This window comes from Lactuca saligna, chromosome 1 (genome assembly GCF_052625555.1).
Source record: "Lactuca saligna cultivar CGN05327 chromosome 1, ASM5262555v1, whole genome shotgun sequence".
NCBI lineage: Eukaryota > Viridiplantae > Streptophyta > Magnoliopsida > Asterales > Asteraceae > Lactuca > Lactuca saligna.
Genome location: NC_136417.1, coordinates 65,003,020 through 65,024,702, shown reverse-complemented (window position 1 = coordinate 65,024,702; position 21,683 = coordinate 65,003,020). Strand labels below are relative to the sequence as shown.

Below are 21,683 nucleotides of genomic sequence, written 5' to 3'. Positions count from 1 at the left end.
TTAGTGGACAAGAACATTGAATCTCATGCCACTCCTGTTACTAATACTATCATAGAGAAAACACATATCACAAATAAAGCATCGACAAATGAAACAGTTACACGAGTAAGTAATTATTTGACAAATTCATTGATTTTAATATTTTTTTGCAGTATTTTCTGATTTTAATATGATATTAAATTATTTTTTTCTAGGTAATGGAAAAGACCACCAAAATAACTGTTGAATCTAAGAGTACGACTATAAATTCACATCCAAAAACAAAAGATACTCATTCACCAAAACTCTCACAGGTATGTATTTTTATTTTGACATGAAAATATAAATTTATGTTTATTGTTTTTTTTATCTAAATATGTGCAATCATTGTAGACAATGAAGACAATGAAGTGCATTCTACAATATCCAAATAATAGAAGTAATGTTGCTTTTGGTACCGTTTACATATCTTCAGAAAGACAAATAATTCATGGAGTTCCACTTCAAGACGACTGCTATAAAGTTTCAATTGATGAAGTGATAAAGGGAGTTGCATTTTTACCATATCCAAACGGTGATATCAAATTAGTTGAGGATGCACATAAAACTTTTGTTGCATGGCCAAAATACCTTGACAAATGTGACGAAAAGGTTTATTTCTTCTATTAACTTCTTTATGCATTATTTTTTTTTTCCTTTTTAAATTAGTCTTTTAAATTAATAGTTGTTCAAATTTCTTTCAATGTTTTTTCAGGTACCACGAATGGGATCAACTCAAGATGATGAACATAAAAGCTCCAAGAAACAAAGAAAAAGTTTAACTCAAGATGATGAACATAAAAGCTCCACGAAGCAAAAAAAAAAAATTAACGACAGATAGCATTGGCAAGCATCAAGGAGCACTTTCAACAAGATTAAAGAAATCTAGTTTTTCGTTAATTATGACTGTTTATTCCTTTCTTTAACAATTTTAATAAACATGATTTGATTACAAGGATTTTTACCATTTAACTAGTGAAATTATGAATGAAAAATTTTATTTGAATTATTATTAATATTGATATTTTCTGTCGTTTATATGTCCATTTACGGTTATGTTTATTTAACATTGTTTTTTTTTATTCCATGTGTCTAATAATTTTATCATCATGTTTTATTTTATTGTCACTAAAATGTATATAATGGTTACTTCACAACAAATGTGTCGTGTGACTAAACGGCTAACAATAGTCATGATAGAAACTCAATATGCGTCTGCAAGTGTTTTACAGTCATTTTTTATTAAACATGTGTGACTAGAAGTAAAACAAATACAACCTTGAAAATTTGTGTGTCGGAAAAGATACATATGTCACTTTATTTAATAATCATATGACTAATAGTTTATGTATTGTTATATTTAAACAATACTTGTGAGTCAAAATCTTAAAAAAAACAACATGATAAGATAAAACTAATGTGACAATAGGGTAAATATAGTCATGGTAAATGAAATTGTGTGTCGATACAACACTAATGGTTACAATTGCATTGGTTTGCGATATCTAAATTATGAGCAATAGCCACATTGAAAACTATAGGTGTGTCTAAAGGATAAAAAATGTTATGGTTATCAAAATTTTGTGTGACTAAATACTAAACAATAAGGACGATAAACATTAGTTGTGTGTCTACAATGATTTTATAGTCATGTTTTAATTTAATATATGTGACAAAAAACTAAATAATATTATTAATGTAGATAATTGTGTGTCAAAATCATAACATCTGTCACTTATTTCTACCTTCATGTAATTGTATGTTCGACAATAGTCACATTTGTAAAAACATTATATAACTACATGATATTTACAACTATGGTTTAAGTATGTATGTGTGACTACAATAAAAACAATAGTAAGAATCTGGAATTTTTTAATGTTTAAATGATAAAATCGGTCACACTTAAAACAAATTGTTATGTTCATAAGGTGAACATTGGCCACTATTATATATACTTTTGTTTCTATAAATCACTTACAGTTATGTTTAATTGATTTCCTATGTCGAAAAGATAAAAAATAACCACACTTACTACGTTTTATGTGTTTAAATGATAGCAACAGTCATGCTAAATTATATGTATGTGACTGTAAGTTATAAGATAATCATAGTAAAAAATATAGTATGTGTCTTTAAAATACTTTTGGTCATTAAAATCATAAATTCATGTGACCATTTTGGGAGCATTGTGATGAGTTGATTAATTATGTGTGTCTAAAAGATTGTTAATAGTCATACCGAATAATTTTTTGTGTGACAATTTATTAGCAAAACGTAATGGTGATAATAAATTCAAGTGACCATTTGATGAACATGGTCATGTTATGCTTAATTTTGTGTCTCTAAACGATAGTCTATAGTCATAATAAAATTTTTTTGTGTGACCAATTAATAGCAATACGCCACACTAAAAATAATTTCACGTAACCATTACATGAAAGATAGTCACTAAAATAAAAAAAATGTGTGTCTAAAAAGTGTTTACGACCACAATATTGGATAAAATGATAGTGTACAACAACAAAAATCTCTACCGTATAGCCACAATTTTATGCTATGGTCACAGGTTTTCATATGTTACAACCACTAAATTTAAAAGTGGATGTATGGTGCCTAAAATGGCACGTCCTTCGGTGACACTTCCGATGAAAAAAAAAGGTGTGACTATAGGCATATGGTCACAGTTTTTTGGTGTAACCATAGCCCATTTTTGTACTAGTGCGTTTACCATTCCATAATGGGCCTACCCAAACTTGGCCCAATAACAAAATATTGACCTCAAGTCCCATAAGGCCCAAATCATGCAACTTAGGTCCACTAATAAATTTTGAGGCCAACCTAAAATAAAGAAGCTAAGGCTCAACACCTAACTAAGGCCCAAATGACCAAAACCGAACCGATATTCAAAAGGCTACTAAGAGGTATACGCTTGGTGTACACATTGTACGATTGGCGTATACAACCGATCACCGGTACGCCCAACGTACTGGGCTGCTTGCCACCCTAAGCCATTTAGTGCTTAATCTAGTCAACAATTGGGTCCAACTTTTAGATCTCAACCATCTTATGGTTCTAATACATAAGGTTGGAAACCTTAACCCCTAACATGTCTTAATGGAACCCAACATCCATTTTTATCCATCAATGATCATATTAAGAACTCAAATTCATGCATGGTCTCATATCAACCATCAGGATGACATTTTTATACAACATGAGCAACAAAGAGATTGAGATATAACATATTCAACTCCTGAAGTTACACAAACTCACCAGGAGAATCTATGGGACCACAAAAAAGCTCTTAAACAACCCTAAAATCAAACTATCTAGAAGCTCAACCTCAACAAATGCTTGGTCTCCAAGTTCCTTCCAATTGAATACATACAAAAATGCCACAAAAACCAATTCAAAGCTCCAGAACACTCAAAGGATGAACTTGGGTTTCAATTGGACGAAATGAAAAATCGGGGATGATAAGGTTAGTTGTCCAAAGGCCATACGGATATTTAAATAGGGCTCATACCCAAAAATTAGGGTTTTCATCTCACTGGAGTACGCCCCGTGTACTCTTAGTACCCACTGTGCTCCATAAGTTTCCCGCACTTCTTCTGCCTAGTACGCCCAACGTGCTCTTTTATACGCCCACTGTACTAGGCTTAGCTCTTAAACCACCAAACTTCTGGAGGCCATGACTTCTTCATTCTATGTCCGATTTTGACGTTCTTAATATCCACGGAAAGGTAATAAGGAGCTATACAGTTATATAAACTTACCCTTGCCTCAAAGCTTTTCGAATTACAAATCCAAATTTTATAAAGGCCCAATCTGACACATTACCGATATACCCTCAGGCTCCAAAACACAAAGCGAACTTTCAGATCACCAAATCTATAATACCCACATCCAAAAAGGGTCTAATTCTCTCTTTCCTCAAGGCCCGAAGCCTTATGATAACTGATCTTTGGGTCACGGCCCCGGATAATGAAATGATTTCAAGCCTAGTGTTACAGATTGTTCTTTCGCGAAAACTAGTGGATTTTCAAATGGTGTGGTGTTACACTTAACATTTTTTTGTAAATTCAAGGATTTTTTGGAGTTTGCAGCTAAGTGGATTGATTGCCCCAAAGAAGAAACAAAATCATGCTGGAATGGGCTACATAAATCATTGGTGTATTTGGAAAGCGAGGAATGCGAGTATATTCAATAATTCTAGGATTTTTCCTACAAAAGTGGTTGACTAGGTAAAATCAATGACGTCTTTATGATTAAAGCACCCTAGCACCCAAGGAGTGTGTAATCGGATTGAGTGGAATGCATGTCCAATTCTTTGTTATTGAGGTGTTACTGATGTTTGTTTGGGATTATCGCTTTTTTTCATTACTTTAGTTTGTATTCATTTCTTCCTAGTTTAGCTCCTTGGCAGTTGGAAGTCTTTTCTTTTATTTATATATATTTGCTGGTTCCAAAAAAATTACTTAGGACGTGTAGACACCAAAAAATAAGCATCTAAATCAGGTAAAACTAAGTCTTATGTAGACACCAAAAAATAAGCATCTAAAATCTGGTAAAACATGTCTTATATGAGGTCATTATAATACATATGCATGATACATAACAAACTTTATAACTGATAATGTCTTATATGTGGTCACAATGATAGATTTAATTTGGCCAAGCTTAATTAGTAACTAGTGAACAATAATATGAGAAAAGTAAAAATTAGTTTTTGATATACAGAATTTAAGATCCAAAAGCCCAAACTTGGTCGGCAATGGAAAGTCATAGCTATGCCCTACAATTAAAAGTGAGCTCCATCGAAGGCGTTGAAGGTTCAATTAATATTAAATCCAACTTCCAACCAACGAATCCATTCACACACACATAGGCATGGACAAGAATTGCTATAAATACCTTTGACGTACAAAGTTTCTTGCACCAACTACATTTTCAATCACATATAAGTTTCCTACGACTTTTGTGCTTGTAAACTTGAAAAATGGCAAGGATGGCAATGATGGTCTTATGTGTAGTAGTGACTTCCATGGTGGTGGCCGCACCCTATGCAGAGGCTGCTATTACCTGTGCTCAGGTGGTAAGTAGCTTATCTCCATGCCTTAGCTACCTAAAAAATGGTGGTGCTGTGCCATCGGCATGTTGCAATGGGGTTAAATCACTCAATAGCGCTGCAAGAACAACTCCTGATCGTCAGACTGCTTGTCGCTGTTTAAAGAGTGCTTCTGGTGGCGTCAATCCTGGCAACGCTGCTAGCCTCCCCGGCAAGTGTGGTGTCAGCATCCCTTACAAGATCAGTCCTAGCACTGATTGTTCCAAGTATGTTCAAACATATATATATATATATATATATATATATATATATATATATATATATATATATATATATATATATATATATATATATATATATATATATATATATATATATATATATATATATATATATATATGCTTATATGTTTTTATCAGTTACAAATTTACATAGACATCTATTTGGATTAAATATTGCATGAACACACATTAGTTGTATTGATTTTGCTTGGCGTTTGTCATTTTTGCAGGGTTCAGTAAGGTGATTCTAATGGATGTTCCGAAGATTAGAAGCATATATAAATTACAATAAATAGCGAGAGCACTATTTTGATTGAAAAAGACATATATTACCGCATATGGTTATGCATGATTTGTACGGCCTTTTGACTGGTGCCTATGCATGTAATATTTGTATGTCATCGTCTTATTTATGTCCCTTCCTCTACTTACTTGTAATATATCAGTATTGTCTTTTTCTTAATAACTGCAAAGGTTTATTAATTTACACGTGCTAAGCTTTAAGCGAAATACTTTTTGGACACAGAGAGGACCGGTTTGAGGCTGCACCTTTAATCATCCAACTTATTTGAGGTCCAGAAAAATATAAAAATGCGCGTCTTAAGCACAGAGTCATCTTAGAAAGAGAATCACATCAATTTTCTCAATTCTATCTCTTCTATTACAGTGGATGTAGGTCATCTTGACCATCTTGACCGAACCACGTAAATAGTGTGTGTTGTGTATTTATAGTTTTACTTGTCAGCAGCTTTACTCCTAACATATAATATTAATTAAATTCCAAGGAAAAACAAAATAAAATAAAGGGAGGGGGTGGGGTGTGAGAAAAAAATTGTACTCATTTTCATTAACTAAACAAAGTTATGACTTGAGTAGTATTGTTGATTCAACTATAGATAGGAAGAATCTGCAAATTAGAAATTCACTAAGTATATATAGGCCTGAAAATGAATGACGTAACAAGTAAGAATAAAAGAGAAAGGACTAGATGCCATATAAAACAACAAAAAGTTGATGTTATTAAATCATACCAAAAGTGCAAGGATCAAGTAAACTGCTAAATCATGGTTTATGATAACTACGGCATATCAAACGATGATGTATTTAGATACTAACAAAGAGAATATGTATCATAGAGACAGTAAGTGGCAACTATATATGTAAATCCAAGAATACATAGAAGAGTGTGTGGATTTAGATAGATTTAGAAAACAAAAAAAAATGTTGATCTTAAATAAAATGAATGAGGCATGAGAAGTAAGATCAAAAGAGATAAAAAAAAAAGAGACATTACCTTGAGGAAGAAGAGTGAAGGTAATAGACTCTTGAAGATGGAAAAGCAAGATATGCACCAATAAGTATAATGCTCAGAGGAAAGATATGATCAAAGGATCAACAATAAGTAACCTAAGCATGGTATGTGAAAGTGAATGAATGATCAACAAAAAAGAATACTAAAAGAGTGTGATGCTCACCCAATATGATTGCAATAAGAAGTGGTATTCATAAAGAAAAAGTGATAGACCAATACTAGGGGAACCTGAGCATAGGAAGGTATGTATAAACTAATGAACACACGAGTCATCAACGAAGGAAAGACAATATTATCGCATGAGGTTATTTGAAGAAGAAAGAGGGATATGACTTACCGGTTGATGTCTTGTTGAATCAATGAACAACACAAAGATAGAGGTGCACACATTGACAATGACACTTGAAATTTTTTTAAAATCTATGTTATGTCAAGAGAAGCAAAAAAACGGTATGTATGCCATGAGCATCATTGAGGAAAAGAAAGAGAATGAATAGTTACCTAAATTGATCAAGGAATGTGATACTCAACAAAGAATGATGATGAAACCTTTGATGGTTTTGACTAAGCATAGAGTTATCAACAAAAAGGTTATGATGTACACATAATAATTAAGTATTGTACATACAACACATGATGTTGCTCAACAAAAAAAAAACTTGACAACTAGGGTTTCATACCAAGATGATGATGCTTACCTAGACTTTGGAGATGGTCCACGAGAGAGTGTGCTACAATGATGATGCTCCAACACAAAAAATTAGTGATGCTCTACATAAGAGACTAGGGCTTGATATAGAAAATTCGATCACTAGGGTTTTGAAAAAAAGAAAAATCGATTAAAAAATCATAATGCTCACCTTGGGATTGTGAATGTCACAATTAGGGTTTGAGACCAAGTGATGTTGCTTCAACTGTTGATGGCACAAGAGAAAGTTAACCTCGTTTTTTTGCTTGACGATCATGATAGAAGAAGAGTTGGCACAACTGTGTTCTTAATTATGGAGATATGCAAAAAGGATGTTGCGCCAAGAGGTATTGTTGTATACTTTAATGTTGCACCAAAGACTTTGTAGAGTATCTCGGATAGAGTGGGATGCAACAGATAGGTGGAGCAAGAGGGAGTGTGGCACAATAGTTATAATTACACCAAGAGTGTCAAACAAGATCAAGTTGCACGAAACTAAGATTTAGTTAGAGTAACTTATGGTAGAACTGAGAGTATGGCAAAAGAAAGATTTTGGTTGATGACGCAACATGAGATTGGATGAGTAGAAGTTGTGCCAATAGTTTCATCTTAGATGCACTAATATTTTGATGTTGTTTAAGTTGTGCCAAGACAAGAGAATGGGTGATGTTGCATTTCTACAAGGGATCGTGATGGCGCAAGTTAGGTTGGATCAAGATGATGTTTTCCAAAGGTAGGATTGATGAAGAAGGTGCGCCAAAGGTATGTTGCGAAAAAAAATCAATGTTGGCTGTGGATCAGAATGGACATGAGAAAATGAAGCAAGGGCTCACGATTTGAGACTTTTATAAGGTATTTTTTAGCTAGGGTAGAGTGAGGAGCAAGATATGAGGTTTGGGTGTGGTACAATTATAAATTCTTGGAGTATGTCGCAAGTAGAGAAGGGTATCGTGGGTTGAATGTGGAGTAAGGGAGGCATTTTCGGCTAGAGTGTTGCGCCAAAAAAATGTGTGCCTTGGGTTCAAAGTATCGAATAACACAATAAGGAGAGATGGAGAAATTAGGAGAAGAAGTGTGTGGCCCAAAAGATTGTGTGGTGCAAGTGGGTGTGTGGCCCAAGATGGTTTGTGGCGCAAGAGGGTATAAGGCACTAGAAGGTGAGTGGTCAAGAAGGAGTAGGTGAGGGGAGAGGGCGAAGTTGTGCCAAGCAGGTGTTTCGCCAAGAGAATATGCAAAGAGAGGAGAGTTAGGCCGAGTTTGTGCCAAGGGATTTACGAGGGGGAGTTAGACCAATAAGAGTTTGCACCGAGAAGATCTTGCAAAGTGAAGGAGATGCTCAAAGCGGCCTACGAATGGGAGTTGGACCAAGAGTAGTTGCGCCAAGGAACTTTCAAGGGGGGTGGGGGGACCATAACCGAAGGTGCGCCAGGGTTCTTCTGTGAGGTGTTGATCATGCACCAAGACCAAAGATTCCCCAAAAAATTGATGTTGATCCAATAACAAAAAGTCTCGATTTTGCTTCAAAGGGGGTACTTGGTCACAAAGTTGCTCCAAGGTTCAATGTAGGTTCCAAAGTTGCTCCAAATGGAATTGTGTCTAGAAGATGTTCCAAATGGGTGTGAGAGCAACAATCTATGAGAGAGTTAGAAAACAAGAATGAGAAATAAAAGTGGAGTATTTATAGGTGGAGGTTTCTAGGATTTATCAACGGGCCGTAGTAGGGCTTGCATGGGCCATCTTGTGGGCTCAGAAGGTTTGAATAACACCCTAGTATAAATAGGATGATATCAATATTGAGAAACAAGCGAGATAATGATGACTTGAGAATCAAGAAAGAAAAGATGGTACATGCATGGATGATCAACATAAAGACGAGCTTGACACCTAAGGAATATGCATGGACTACTCAAGACGTACATGGCCTACTTGAAACTTGCATGGCTTACTTAATACGGGCATGACTCATTAAAACGTACATGGCATATTTGAAGCAAATGTTGGATAAGGTGTCTAAGTCCATAACTATATTTGGTATGTACTTGACCCGATTTGGCATTGTCCATTTGGGTTGCACTTCACCGGAACAATTTGGACTTTGAGAAGAGGATATGTATGATTTATTAATATATTATTAGTTATACTATATTAATATGAAATCATATTATTTAATTAGTATTGATCAATAATTGATTTGGAATTAAATTTGTGGTCAAAAGAGACTAATTAAATATATAGGGATTGATTGTGTAAATCATTCATTCTCATAAAGTGGGTTAGTGATCCATAATTCTTTATCATGGGCTTAACCCATGTGGTGACCCATGGGTGCTCCATGGAGGTTAAAACCCATGGATCATGAGGGATGTGGAAAGTCATGTGTTACATGGTGTAACCCTAATGTGCACGCTATATAAGAAGCCCTTTGGTTCAAGAAAAAAGCACCCTAGTGAGTTATCAAGGAAAGGCCGATTTTGTGAGGTAGAGAGTTCTCTTCCAAAGTTTGCAAGTGTTGGTGGTTATTTGTGATTCCACTTGAGGCATTCATATTATTGGTGCTAGGCTCTTAAAACTCCAAGTAATCAACCAAAACAAAAGGTATGTTTCCTAACTAGTTTTATTCACTATGTATCAAAGTTTTATATGCTAGTTAGCTTAATACCTTGGAAACTTCAAGTTTGCATGTATAATAGTGAAAACATAGATCCAAGGTATTTAGGGTTGCATGAACACCTTAGGAGTGTTAGTATGCTCAAAACCCATTAGTGCTATCAGAGACTAGGCTTGCTTTCAATTATACTTTAGGCTACTTGTTTTAAGTTGGAAAAATTGAGTTTTTTTGCCTCCTTACTGGTGAACTCGCCGATTCCACTGCTGGACTCGACGACTCCATGTACAAATTGAGCTACTAGACGAGTCCAATTCATGGACTCACCGAGTTAGTTGTGCTGAGTGCAGTAAAACGATTTTTTTCCCCAAATTGATATAATCATTATCCCAGATTGTTTGAATCATAAAAATATGTTTTTTAATATGTGGTAATGATCATGTTAATCCATTTGTAAGGTGATTGTCACAATTTCATGTTTTGTTTTTGTTTATATGATTAGTCCAAATTACATGGAATTTGTTTGACTTGAATTGCCTTGATCAGATGAGTTTGATCTAGAACTTGAACATTCTTGTTAGTTGAATTGTCGTTCTTGATGATTTTAATGGACTCCATAACTTGTCCTCAAGTTATGGAATTCTAAAAGTTTTTCCATTTAAATGAATCATTAAAAAATCATAGGTTATAGAAAAATGAAGAGTCTCATTTTAAAAGACCATTAAACTCATATGTTATGAAGTTGAAAAGTTTTGAAGAGTTTCAAAATTTTCCCTGAAGTTTTGGAATTCGTAAAGTCACACATTAAAAATTTATTCCAAACCCTAGAATTTTAAAATTTAAAAATTCAACCCTTATACAATTATAATATTATAAGTTTAATTATATATATATATATATATATATATATATATATATATATATATATATATATATATATATATATATATATATATATATATATATATATATATATATATAAGAACGAGTCAGTGTTACCGTTAGTAAGCCTCATTCACGAAGCCGGTTTATAAGGGGGTATAAGCTTGTTGCCTATAAAATGGCAGCTTAATGGGTGTCCACTCTCACTCACTGCTTCCTTGACTGGTGGAGGGTTGTTAGCAAAATAGGTAGGACAAAAACTATAATTCTTATTAAATGTATAAAGATAAATATAAAGTAACTAAATGTTTTATAAATTCTCAATCATAGTTACTTTAGGAAAATGTGAAATTGATGTTAACCCATAAAATTACACTTTGCACCTTACCAAGTCGTTAGTGGAGCATGTGTGGTTAACTGACACACTAATATGGACTAGAAAGGGTGGGAAATGGTGGCTTAATATTTTTCATAGATCGATGGAGCGTGTGTGGTTAACCTGTACATCGATTAGTTGATAAATGACATTAAGAGTACCAAGTATATTTGTATGGTTATTGACACCTTGTTTGTGATCCTCAATATCACAGTCACAAACTTGAAGGGCATAATCGGGATTTAAAAATGCCATTGAAAAGTTCAATGAGTCTCAAAAGTATCTAGGAATTTCAATTCATCTAAAACCTAATAAATCAATTTCGTTTTTCATGGTGAAAATTTGTAAATCGTCATTTACCTACCTTCAACTATTTTGCAAGATGGATTACGATATCCCTGTTCCAAATTGTATAATATTGTGTTGGGTCCTAGCCTTAATATTTCATTTTGGGTGTTATATTAAGTAATCTATATCTAATCTAAACTTTGTCTTTCTTCCTTTTCAGATGTCTTCCAACAATGCTGCTTCTGGCTAAAACCCTGCCGGCTCCTTCTGTCTCATAAATCTTTGTGGGAAAGTCATCTTTGACGGAACTAATTTCAATGATTGGATTAGGAATATAAGGATGGTCACTCGTTATGAGGACAAGGAATATGTCCTAGACATGGAGCTTAAGGTCATCAATGAATCTGTTGCTACTCCTCATGAGATTGTTAATTTTAGGGCACAAGAGAAACATGTCACCAAGGTAGCTTGTATCATAGTTTCCACCATGTCTACTGAACTCCAAAAGTCCTATGAGAACTTTTACCCTTTTGTGATGCACTAGGATCTGATGGAAAGATACCATTAGAGTGCTCGTCAAGAGCGTTATGAAATCATCTGCTCCATGATTACAATAAAGATGAAGGATGGTAAACCCATCTTGAGCCACTTTTAGAAAATGCAAAGGTTTGTGGACTGTCTACTCAAACTGAATTTGAACTTTGATGATGATCTGGTGATAGATATTATCCTATACTCCCTACCTCCATGTTATGATCAGTTCTGCATGACATATCATATGAAAAAGGAGGAGGTCACTATGAGAATACTTCAGTGCCTTTCGAGGACTGTCGAAAGTGGTATCAAATGTAAAAATGTTGTAACCACTCCTACTACTAGTGCCCCTGTTTTGGCAAACGGGCAAGGTAAGGAGACGACGAGGAAGGCTCCTTCCAAGATCCATAAGGGAAACTCTCTTGATGGATCATCTTTAAGTGGAACCAAAGGAGGTTCTGCTACTCCCTTGGCCAACCTAAAAGAATCAGAGTGCTTCTATTTTCATGATAAGGGGCACTAGAGGTGAAGCTACCCCAAGTACTTGTAGGATGTTAAGGATGGGAAGGTTAAACCCACCCATGTAGGTATTTACACTATTCTATCTAAAAACTCCTCACATTCTAACTCTTGGGTTCTTGACACAGGTTGTGGTATTCACATTTGTTCTGATGTGCAGGGCCTGAAAAGAAGTAAGGATGTGGAGCATAGGAAGATAAACTTGATCATGTGGAATAGGAAGGTTTCACCTGTCACCAAGATTGGAGTTTACTCTTCATTGCTTAGTAGTGGGCTAGAAATAGATTTGAATAATTGTTGCTACTCATCCGGAATGGCGAGAAATGTTATTTCTTTTCATGGTTTGTACAAACAAGGTTTCACATTTTTTATGATAATGAAATTGGTGCAATAAAAGCTTATTATAATGGTTTTTTTTAAAGCATTACCTTGCAATGGTGTATATGAAACTGTGATGGTTGTACACAACATAGGAAATAATGTGTTGCATATCGATTCTTCTAATTATTTGGATAAGGCATCATTGTTGCATTGTCATCTTGTACATGTCAAGAAGTAGCTCATACGCCAACTCCAGAAGGCTGGAGTTTTGGAGTCATTCGACTTAAGGTCGGAAGACACTTGCGAGTCTTGTTTACTTGGAAAAATGACAAAGTCACCCTTCACTGGTTCTTGGGAAAGGGGTGAGGGTTTGTTGGATCTCAAACACACCGATGTGCGTGTGCCTTTCAGAACCTCCACAATGGATACTAATCGCGTCAATGTGACTTTTACTGATGATTACAGCAGATATGGCTATATCTACTTCGGGGGTGTTTGGCTTAGCTTTTCAAACCCCAAAAATCCTTTTTGGAAGAGTTACAAAAAGTCAGGATTTCCTGACTTTTCGAAAAAAATTCTTTTTCCTTATGTAAAAACTTCAAAAGTAGCTTTTAAAACTAATTTTGCCAAACATCTTTGGCTTTTTTTTCTTTTCCAAAAAGAACTTTTGGCTGTGAAAAGCTAAGCCAAACACCCCCTTAATAAACCATAAATCAGAAACCTTTGATAAATTCAAAGAGTTTAAGCAAGATGTGGAGAATCACCTGGGCAGGAAGATAAAGATGCTCCAATTCGATCGACGTGGTGAGTATCTTAGTATCGAGTTCTTGGACTATCTTAAGAAATGTGGAACTGTTTCACAGTTGATGCCACCTAGGACACCACATCTTAATGGTGTGGCTAAGAGGCGCAACTGAACCTTGTTAGACATGGTTCGTTCCATGATGAGTCAAGCTTTGTTACCAATCTCATTCTGGGGGTATGCCTTGGAGACTGCCGCCCATATCCTTAAAAGAGTCCTAACTAAAAAGGTTGCCAAGACACCTCACGAGATATGGACATGGAAGTTTCCCTCGTTAGCACACATCAAGGTTTAGGGTTGCGAGGATTTCGTGGGGAGCGAGACTCACGACAAGCTCGAACCTCGAAGTGAGTGGTGTATTTTCATCAGCTACCCGTAAAAGTCCTTTGGTTATCTCTTCTACAGACCGAGTGACAATGTTGTCTTGTTGCAAGGAGATGCGTTTTCCATGAGAGGGAACTTATATTACAAGGGGATAGTGGGAGGCAAATTGACCTTAAAGAGCTTCAAGAGTCAAGTAGTGAAGGAACCTAAAAAACTAGCGATCAACCTGAGGAGGAAACTCCTATCGATCCGATCGACAAGTCTATACCTATGAGGCGTTCCAGTAGAGTTAGAAATACACCTGAGTTTTATGGTTTCCATATTACTACAGAAGATTAAACATTTATTAGTGATAGTACACTAGTAAATTTGGATGAATGTAACACTCATAAGGAAGCCATGGTAGGCCCTGAGTCTGCAAAATGGAAAGAGGTTATGGACAGCGAGATTCAGTCCAAGTATGACAATCAAGTTTGGAACTTGGTGGACAATGTAAAGGGTCGTAAGACAGTTGGGTGCAAATGGATCTTCAAAAAGAAGACCTCCATAGATGGGAAGGTACACACTTATAAGGCGTGACTAGTTGCGAAGGGACTTACTCAAACTCCGGGGGTTGACTATGATGAGACATTCTCACCAGTAGCGAAGATTAAGTCTATTAGGGTTATGCTAGCCATTGCTGCATTTCATGACTATGAAATATGGCAAATGGATGTCAAAACCGCTTTCCTTAATGGGATGTTGGCTAAGGATGTTTACATGATTCAGCCAGAGGGTTTTGTTGATGCTAAATACCCTAATAGAGTGTGTAAGCATGAGAAATCCCTTTATGGATTGAAACAAGCATCTTGTAGATGGATTATCTGTTTCAATGAAAAAGTCAAAGAGTTTGGCTTTTCGAGAAGTGAGGATGAGTCATGTGTATATGTTAGAGTAGTGGGAGTACAGTTAGCTTTTTGGTACTGTATGTGGATGAAATACTATTCATAGGAAATGACATCCCAACCTTGCAGGAGGTGAAATCTTGGCTTAGGAAGTGCTTCGTTATAAAGGACCTTGGAAAAGCTGCCTATATCCCAGGGAAAAGGGTATTGAGAGACAGGAGTAAGAGACTAATTGGACTTAGTCAAAGTACCTACTTGGATAAGGTGTTGAAGAGGTTCAACATGGAGAATTCCAAGAAAGGTGATTTACCGATCTAGCACAATGCCAGACTGAGTAAGACTCAGTGTCTGCGTACAGAGGCTGAAATAGTTGTGATGAGTCGATTACCATATGCTTCCGCAGTTGGCTCCATCATGTATGCTATGACTTGTACTCTCCCTGATGTGGCCTTTGCGTTAAGCATGTTCAGCAGATGTCAGGGAAACCCTGGTAAGGCTCACTGGACTGCGGTAAAGAATATTCTCAAGTACCTGCGAAGGACTATGGACTTGGTTCTTGTCCTCGGTGGGAGTGATGACTTGAGAGTGATAAGGTACAGTGAAGCCATTTTTCAAACTGACAGAGTTAATTTATGTTCTCATTCGGGTTGGGTATTTACCTTGAGTGGAGGAGTATTAGCTTGGAAAAGTTCCAAGCAGGAGACCATTGCTGATTTAACGTGCGAATCAGAGTATATGGCAGCGAGCGAAGCGACGATGGAGGCGATATGGCTAACAAACTACATTGGAGACCTTGAATTTTTACCAGATATAAAGGAGCTTATGGAGATATTCTGTGACAATAATAATGTGGTTGCCTTAGCCAAGGAAGCAAGAGATCATGGAATATCCAAGCACATTGACAAAAAATATCCCTTCATAAGACACAAGATAGAGGAAAGACTCCTCGTAGCAAAGAGGGTATCGTTAGTAGAGAACCCGATAGATCCCCTCATGAAGGGACTGAATAGGGTCAACCATTTGCATCATGCGAGGAGCATCGGACTGAAGGACAATATTAGTTTTAAAAATTAGATAGTTATTTATGAAACTTGCAATAGATAAAATGTAATTGCCATTTGATGATTAAATAAAAGTTGTTGTTTATTTATGAGTAAAGTTACTATCTTGTCTCAATTACTTACTATTGTTTCAATTTTTCATGTTTTGACTTCCATAATAATAATATTATTCAAACAATCCACAGTCGGTCATACTTTGGAAGTAGGTATTGAATCAAGACTATCATCAATTTGGCTTGTAGATTTTCTAAAATGGTTACATATTCTATGACATTCATGAGTGCTCATAAGTACTGAGTATTGGATTAAAACCAGGCTCACTTGTATCACTTCATGAAATTTATCTCGTGTGATCATGAGATGATAATATCATATAAGTCTTCAAACCTAGTCTAACATCCAAAAATTTACACCCAATTTAAACTTTTCCAATCATAAATAAATAACCAAAGAGTATTTGTTTACAAAATGTTTTCAAATCATTATTCATCAGAGTGTCCCAATAACTAGATTAAAAGAATGAGGAGCGGTACGGTCATGACTTCACCTTGCCTTGATCTCCTGAAGTACCTGAAACAATAAACTGAAAACTGCTAGCCCGAGGGCTTAGTGAGCTACCCTCAAAATACCAATACCACACTGACAATACCATGTTAGTAACAAACAATCAATAACATGCATATCGGGCCATCAGCCTGACTGGACCGCGCTGCAGGGCATATAGTCTATCTAATCCTATCCTGAGCCTTCGGCATGACTGGTCTGCCACATAGGCCTACAGTCTCCTCGGACTGCTCATACAGTATGTTAGCCTTCAGCACAAACCAGGACCGCCTCAACCCAACCAACAAGCAAATAACCATGTGCGCATAACTATCATATACTGGCATATACAAACATCAAACATGTCTATCTCACTGATCATCAGTCATAGAATTCTCTCGTAACTAGAGCACCGACCAAGGAGGCCACTAACATACCAATCCCTAATAATCATAAGAGCATAACATACTGTCTATCCTATTTCCGATCTAACAGATCATAACTACCTGTAGCATACCATAACAATAACAACTAAAGGTCCAACCTCGATGCCGTACACCGTATCGATATAGTGAGGATAACTCACCTCGTAGACATCGAATCAGTAGATAGACTCCAACTCTCGGATCACTTGCCAAAGACCGCACCACCTATTACCATAATACAAATATACCCATAAGTCCTCAACCTTACAAGGTACTCCATAAACCAAATTCAAATTCCTCAGTCAAGGTCAACAGTCCATGTTGACCTTACTCGCTGAGTTCCTTGACATACTTCTCCACTCGCCGAGTCAACAGAGTGACTCGTCGAGTTCCTTCGGTTTACGATCGAACTCCAAGGCTACTCGTCGGGTTTCCTTCTTGCAAGTTGATGGTTACACACACATACATAAGTCGGGGAAGCCTCATCCGACTGGCCGGGTTGTTCATACAACTCGTCGAGTCTATGGCAATATTCAACGGACTAGCCGAGTTATTCTTCCAACTCGTCGAGTTCAAGCCTATTTTCATATGACTCACCGAGTCGACCATGTGACTCACCGAGTCCCTTCTGTACTTTTTCATATAGACTCATTTGATTCATGCAGCAGCTCCAAAGTACAAATCCAAGCTTCTTAGGGATGATTTTCACGAAAAGTTGCAAACTTTACATGCGTGCATATATATAAGGGCTCTAAATTCCCAATCCTAACCCATAATGCAGTTTCCTACCCAAGGAAGGTTTAATTCACGTCCAAATCATAAACTTTATGACTCTAGGACTTAAGAAGGGTCCAGATCTGAAGTTACAACTGCAGATCTAGCTTATATCTTACAATATCACCTCATTCAAACCATAAAAACCCTAGATCTCCACCATATGAGGTCTTGAAGGAAAAGAGGTAAAGATGATGACTTGATACCTTCAATGGATGCTAGCTGAGGTAGATTTTGGATTCCCACTCCTTCCTTGCTCCCATCCTGTTGCTCTCCAAGTTTTTCCTCTCTAAAAACGTTCTTTCCAATCTTACAGCACACAAGAATGAAGCACCACACGAATTAGGGTTTCTATGAGCTCTCAAGGACTGCAAAGAGGCCAAATGAGGCTTATGCTTCCTTAAATAGAGTGCAGAACCCCGAGATTTATGGTTTTATCTGCCAGCTCATACTCGACGAGTCCCTTTATGGACTCGGCGAGTGGGTCACTAAACACGCGATCCCACATTGCTACTGTTGGGTTTTAGCCATAAGAACTTTCCTATGTGCGCATGCAAAACCCTATTGCTTGGATCTAGGCTTTCTAATAAACATGCTTTTGAATCCAAGACTTCTAATGGCTAATTAGGTTAAACAACAATATTGAAACAGATCTAGAATCATACCTTTGAATCCCTTGTTGATCTTGTTTGTCTTGGAGCTTCTAGAGTCACAATTGTCACTCCTCTAATGGCTTACAAACACCAATAGCAAGCAAGATGATTTAGGAGAGAGGAGAGGGGATGGATTCGGCCAGAGTATCCTTGCTTAAGGTTGTGTGAAGGTTGTACACGAATTCCACATCCCAAGGGCCTATTTATACCTTTAGACTCCTTAAGGGTTTCACCCTAAACCCTAATTGGATAATCTTCTCTTAAGGCTATCCAAATCCATTCCATAGATATCCCTATGGACAATTTTGAGCTATCCTAAAGCTCTTAGAATCCGTCCAAGGTCCATCCTAATGGATTTACAGTCTAAAGTCTAACTATCAAACAATTGACAGTTTATACCCTCTTATTTAATTAATCTCTTTAAGTCACCAAATTAATACCAATTAATTTATGACTTATATTAATCAAATAGCTAAATATTATTCCTTATAATATTTACTCTCTCTTAATAAATCATCCTTCAAGTTGCTATGGTGAAGGCAACCCAAAAGGACCATGCACCACCGAATATAGTTATAGCCTTAGACACTATTCCAACAGTCTCCCACTTGGATAAGTCTAGTAACTATACAAGTACAATACGGTTTGCAATCGTAGCTCTCAAAGACGCTGTCAACTCTGATCTAATCAATCTTGTCCTTTAGATAAGGGATCGTACAGTCCTCTGTTAGATATCATGCTGACAAATCCTATGGAATGGTTAGTCTAGCATTTAGATTTCTCGATCTTCGATTTATTTGACATAGAACTTAATCGAACACATCAATTCAGTTCTGACCGGGCCCGGCACATAAGTCAAATCAAATCATCGAGTGGCCAAGATATCTCTTCTACCCTTTTAGGATAAAATTTACAGATAAACTTCGACTTATATGCATTTACTTATTCATTAACCAACTATACACAACAATGCGTTTTATAACATCAAGTTACTGATGCGTTTTCGCATTATCAATGCACAATCAATTAACAAATAATAAACCATATATCTAGGTTTTAAGACCATATGATATTATCGTCTCGCGATCACCTTTTATATCGTATTCCATAAGGTGATTCCAGCAAGCGCGGGTTTATTCCAATGCTCAAAACCAGTTCATAAGCACTCATGAACGTTGCAGCAACCCTTGCTATGTTTAACACCATTTAGACATTCTACACACCAATTCATGACAATCTTCATTCATATCTACTCCCAACATATGAACGATTGTGGACCATTTGAATAATTCCATTATTCCTAATAAAATCAATTATTCTGGAAGTCAAAACATGCAAAGTGAAACAATAGTTAAACAACTAACATGTGATAGTAACTTTACTCATAAATAAAACTTCTTTATTTAATCATCAAATGTCAATTACATTTATCTATTATACGTTTCTAATACTATCTAATCTATGCCAATATCATCCTTCAGCCCAATACTCCTAGCATGCTGCAAGTGCTTAAACCTACTCAGTCCCTTCGTAAGCGGATCTGCTGGGTTATCTTCTGATGATATCCTCTTCACTACGAGTTGTCCTTCTTCTACACGATGTCTAATGAAGTGATATTTTCTGTCGATATGTCGAGATCTACCATGATCCCTCGGTTCCTTGGTCAAGGCAACCGCACCTTCGTTATCACAGAAAATCTCCATGGGCTCCTTTATGGCCAGCACAACTCCAAGATCACCGATGAAGTTCTTCAGCCATATTGTCTCCTTCGACGCTTCGCTCGCTGCGATGTATTCTGATTCGCACGTTGAATCAGCTACGGTTTCTTGCTTGGAACTTTTCCATGTCACTGCTCCTCCATTTAGGGTAAAGACCCAGCCCGACTGCGAACGGTAGTTGTCCCTGTCGGTCTGAAAGCTGGCGTCACTATACCCTCGCACCTTCAAGTCATCACTCCCTCCAAGGACTAAGAACCATTCTTTCGTCCTACGAAGGTACTTAAGGATGTTCTTCACCGCAATCCAATGTGCTTTGCCAGGGTTCCCTTGATATCTGCTAACCATGCTCAAAGCGAAGGCTACATCAGGGCGAGTACAAGTCATAGCGTACATGATTGAGCCAACTGCGGAAGCATATGGTACTCGGCTCATTTCTGCTATCTCAGCTTCGGTACTCGGACTTTGATTCTTACTCAACTTGGCATTTCCTTGTATCGGTAGTTCTCCCTTCTTTGAGTTTTCCATACTAAAACGCTTTAGTACCTTCTCCAAGTAAGTATTCTGACTAAGTCCAATTAGTCTTTTACTTCTTTCTCTTACTATCCATATTCCCAAAATGTAAGAAGCCTCTCCGAGGTCCTTCATAGCGAAGCACTTCCCGAGCCAGGACTTAACCTCCTGCAGAGTCGGGATGTCGTTTCCTATGAGTAATATGTCATCGACATATAGAACGAGGAAGCTTACTATACTCCCACTGGCTTTGACATATACACAAGATTCGTCTTCGCTTCGTACAAATCCAAACTCTTTGACTTTCTCATCGAAGCAAAGATTCCATCTGCGAGACGCTTGCTTAAGTCCATAAATGGACTTCTCAAGCTTACACACTCTATTCGGATGCTTCGGATCCACAAACCCCTCTGGCTGAGCCATGTAAACATCCTCAACCAACTTTCCGTTAAGGAAAGCGGTCTTGACATCCATTTGCCAAATCTCATAATCATGAAATGCGGCAATTGCTAGCATCACTCTAATAGATTTAATCTTCGCAACTGGTGAGAAGGTCTCATCATAGTCAACTCCGGGATTTTGAGTAAAGCCCTTCGCAACCAATCGCGCTTTATATGTGTGTACGTTCCCATCCACGTCGGTCTTCTTCTTGAAGATCCACTTGCACCCTACGGTCTTACGTTCGGGCACGTAATCAACCAAATTCCAAACTTGGTTATCGTACATGGATTGGATCTCGCTATCCATCGCCTCTTTCCATTTCGCAGACTCCGGGCCTGCCATGGCTTCCTTATAGCTATTAGGTTCATCAAGATTTACTAGTGTACCATCACTAATATACGTGTCCCCTTCGGTAGTAATATGAAAACCATAAAACTGGGGATGAACTCTAACTCTATCGGAACGTCTAAGAGGTAAGGATTCGTCAATCGGTTCAACTGGAGTTTCCTCCTCGGGTTGAATGCCAGCGGTAGAGGTTCCTTCATCTATCGACTCTTGAATCTCTTCAAGTTCGATTTGCCTCCCACTGTCTCCTTGGCTTATGAGTTCTCGCTCTCGGAAAACTCCTCTCCTCGCAACAAAGATAACATTAT

General features: G+C 36.9%; 1 protein-coding gene across 1 annotated transcript; it reads left to right on the top strand.

Moving 5' to 3' along the window:
* The first annotated feature begins 4,947 nt into the window (after positions 1–4,947).
* LOC145038406 (non-specific lipid-transfer protein Lac s 1-like) lies at positions 4,948–5,836 on the top strand. Its single transcript, XM_078986782.1, has 2 exons — positions 4,948–5,355; positions 5,601–5,836. The coding sequence occupies exons 1-2, from the start codon at positions 5,021–5,023 to the stop codon at positions 5,608–5,610; spliced, it is 345 nt and encodes a 114-aa protein (XP_078842908.1). The 5' UTR covers positions 4,948–5,020; the 3' UTR covers positions 5,611–5,836.
* The last annotated feature ends 15,847 nt before the right edge of the window (positions 5,837–21,683 follow it).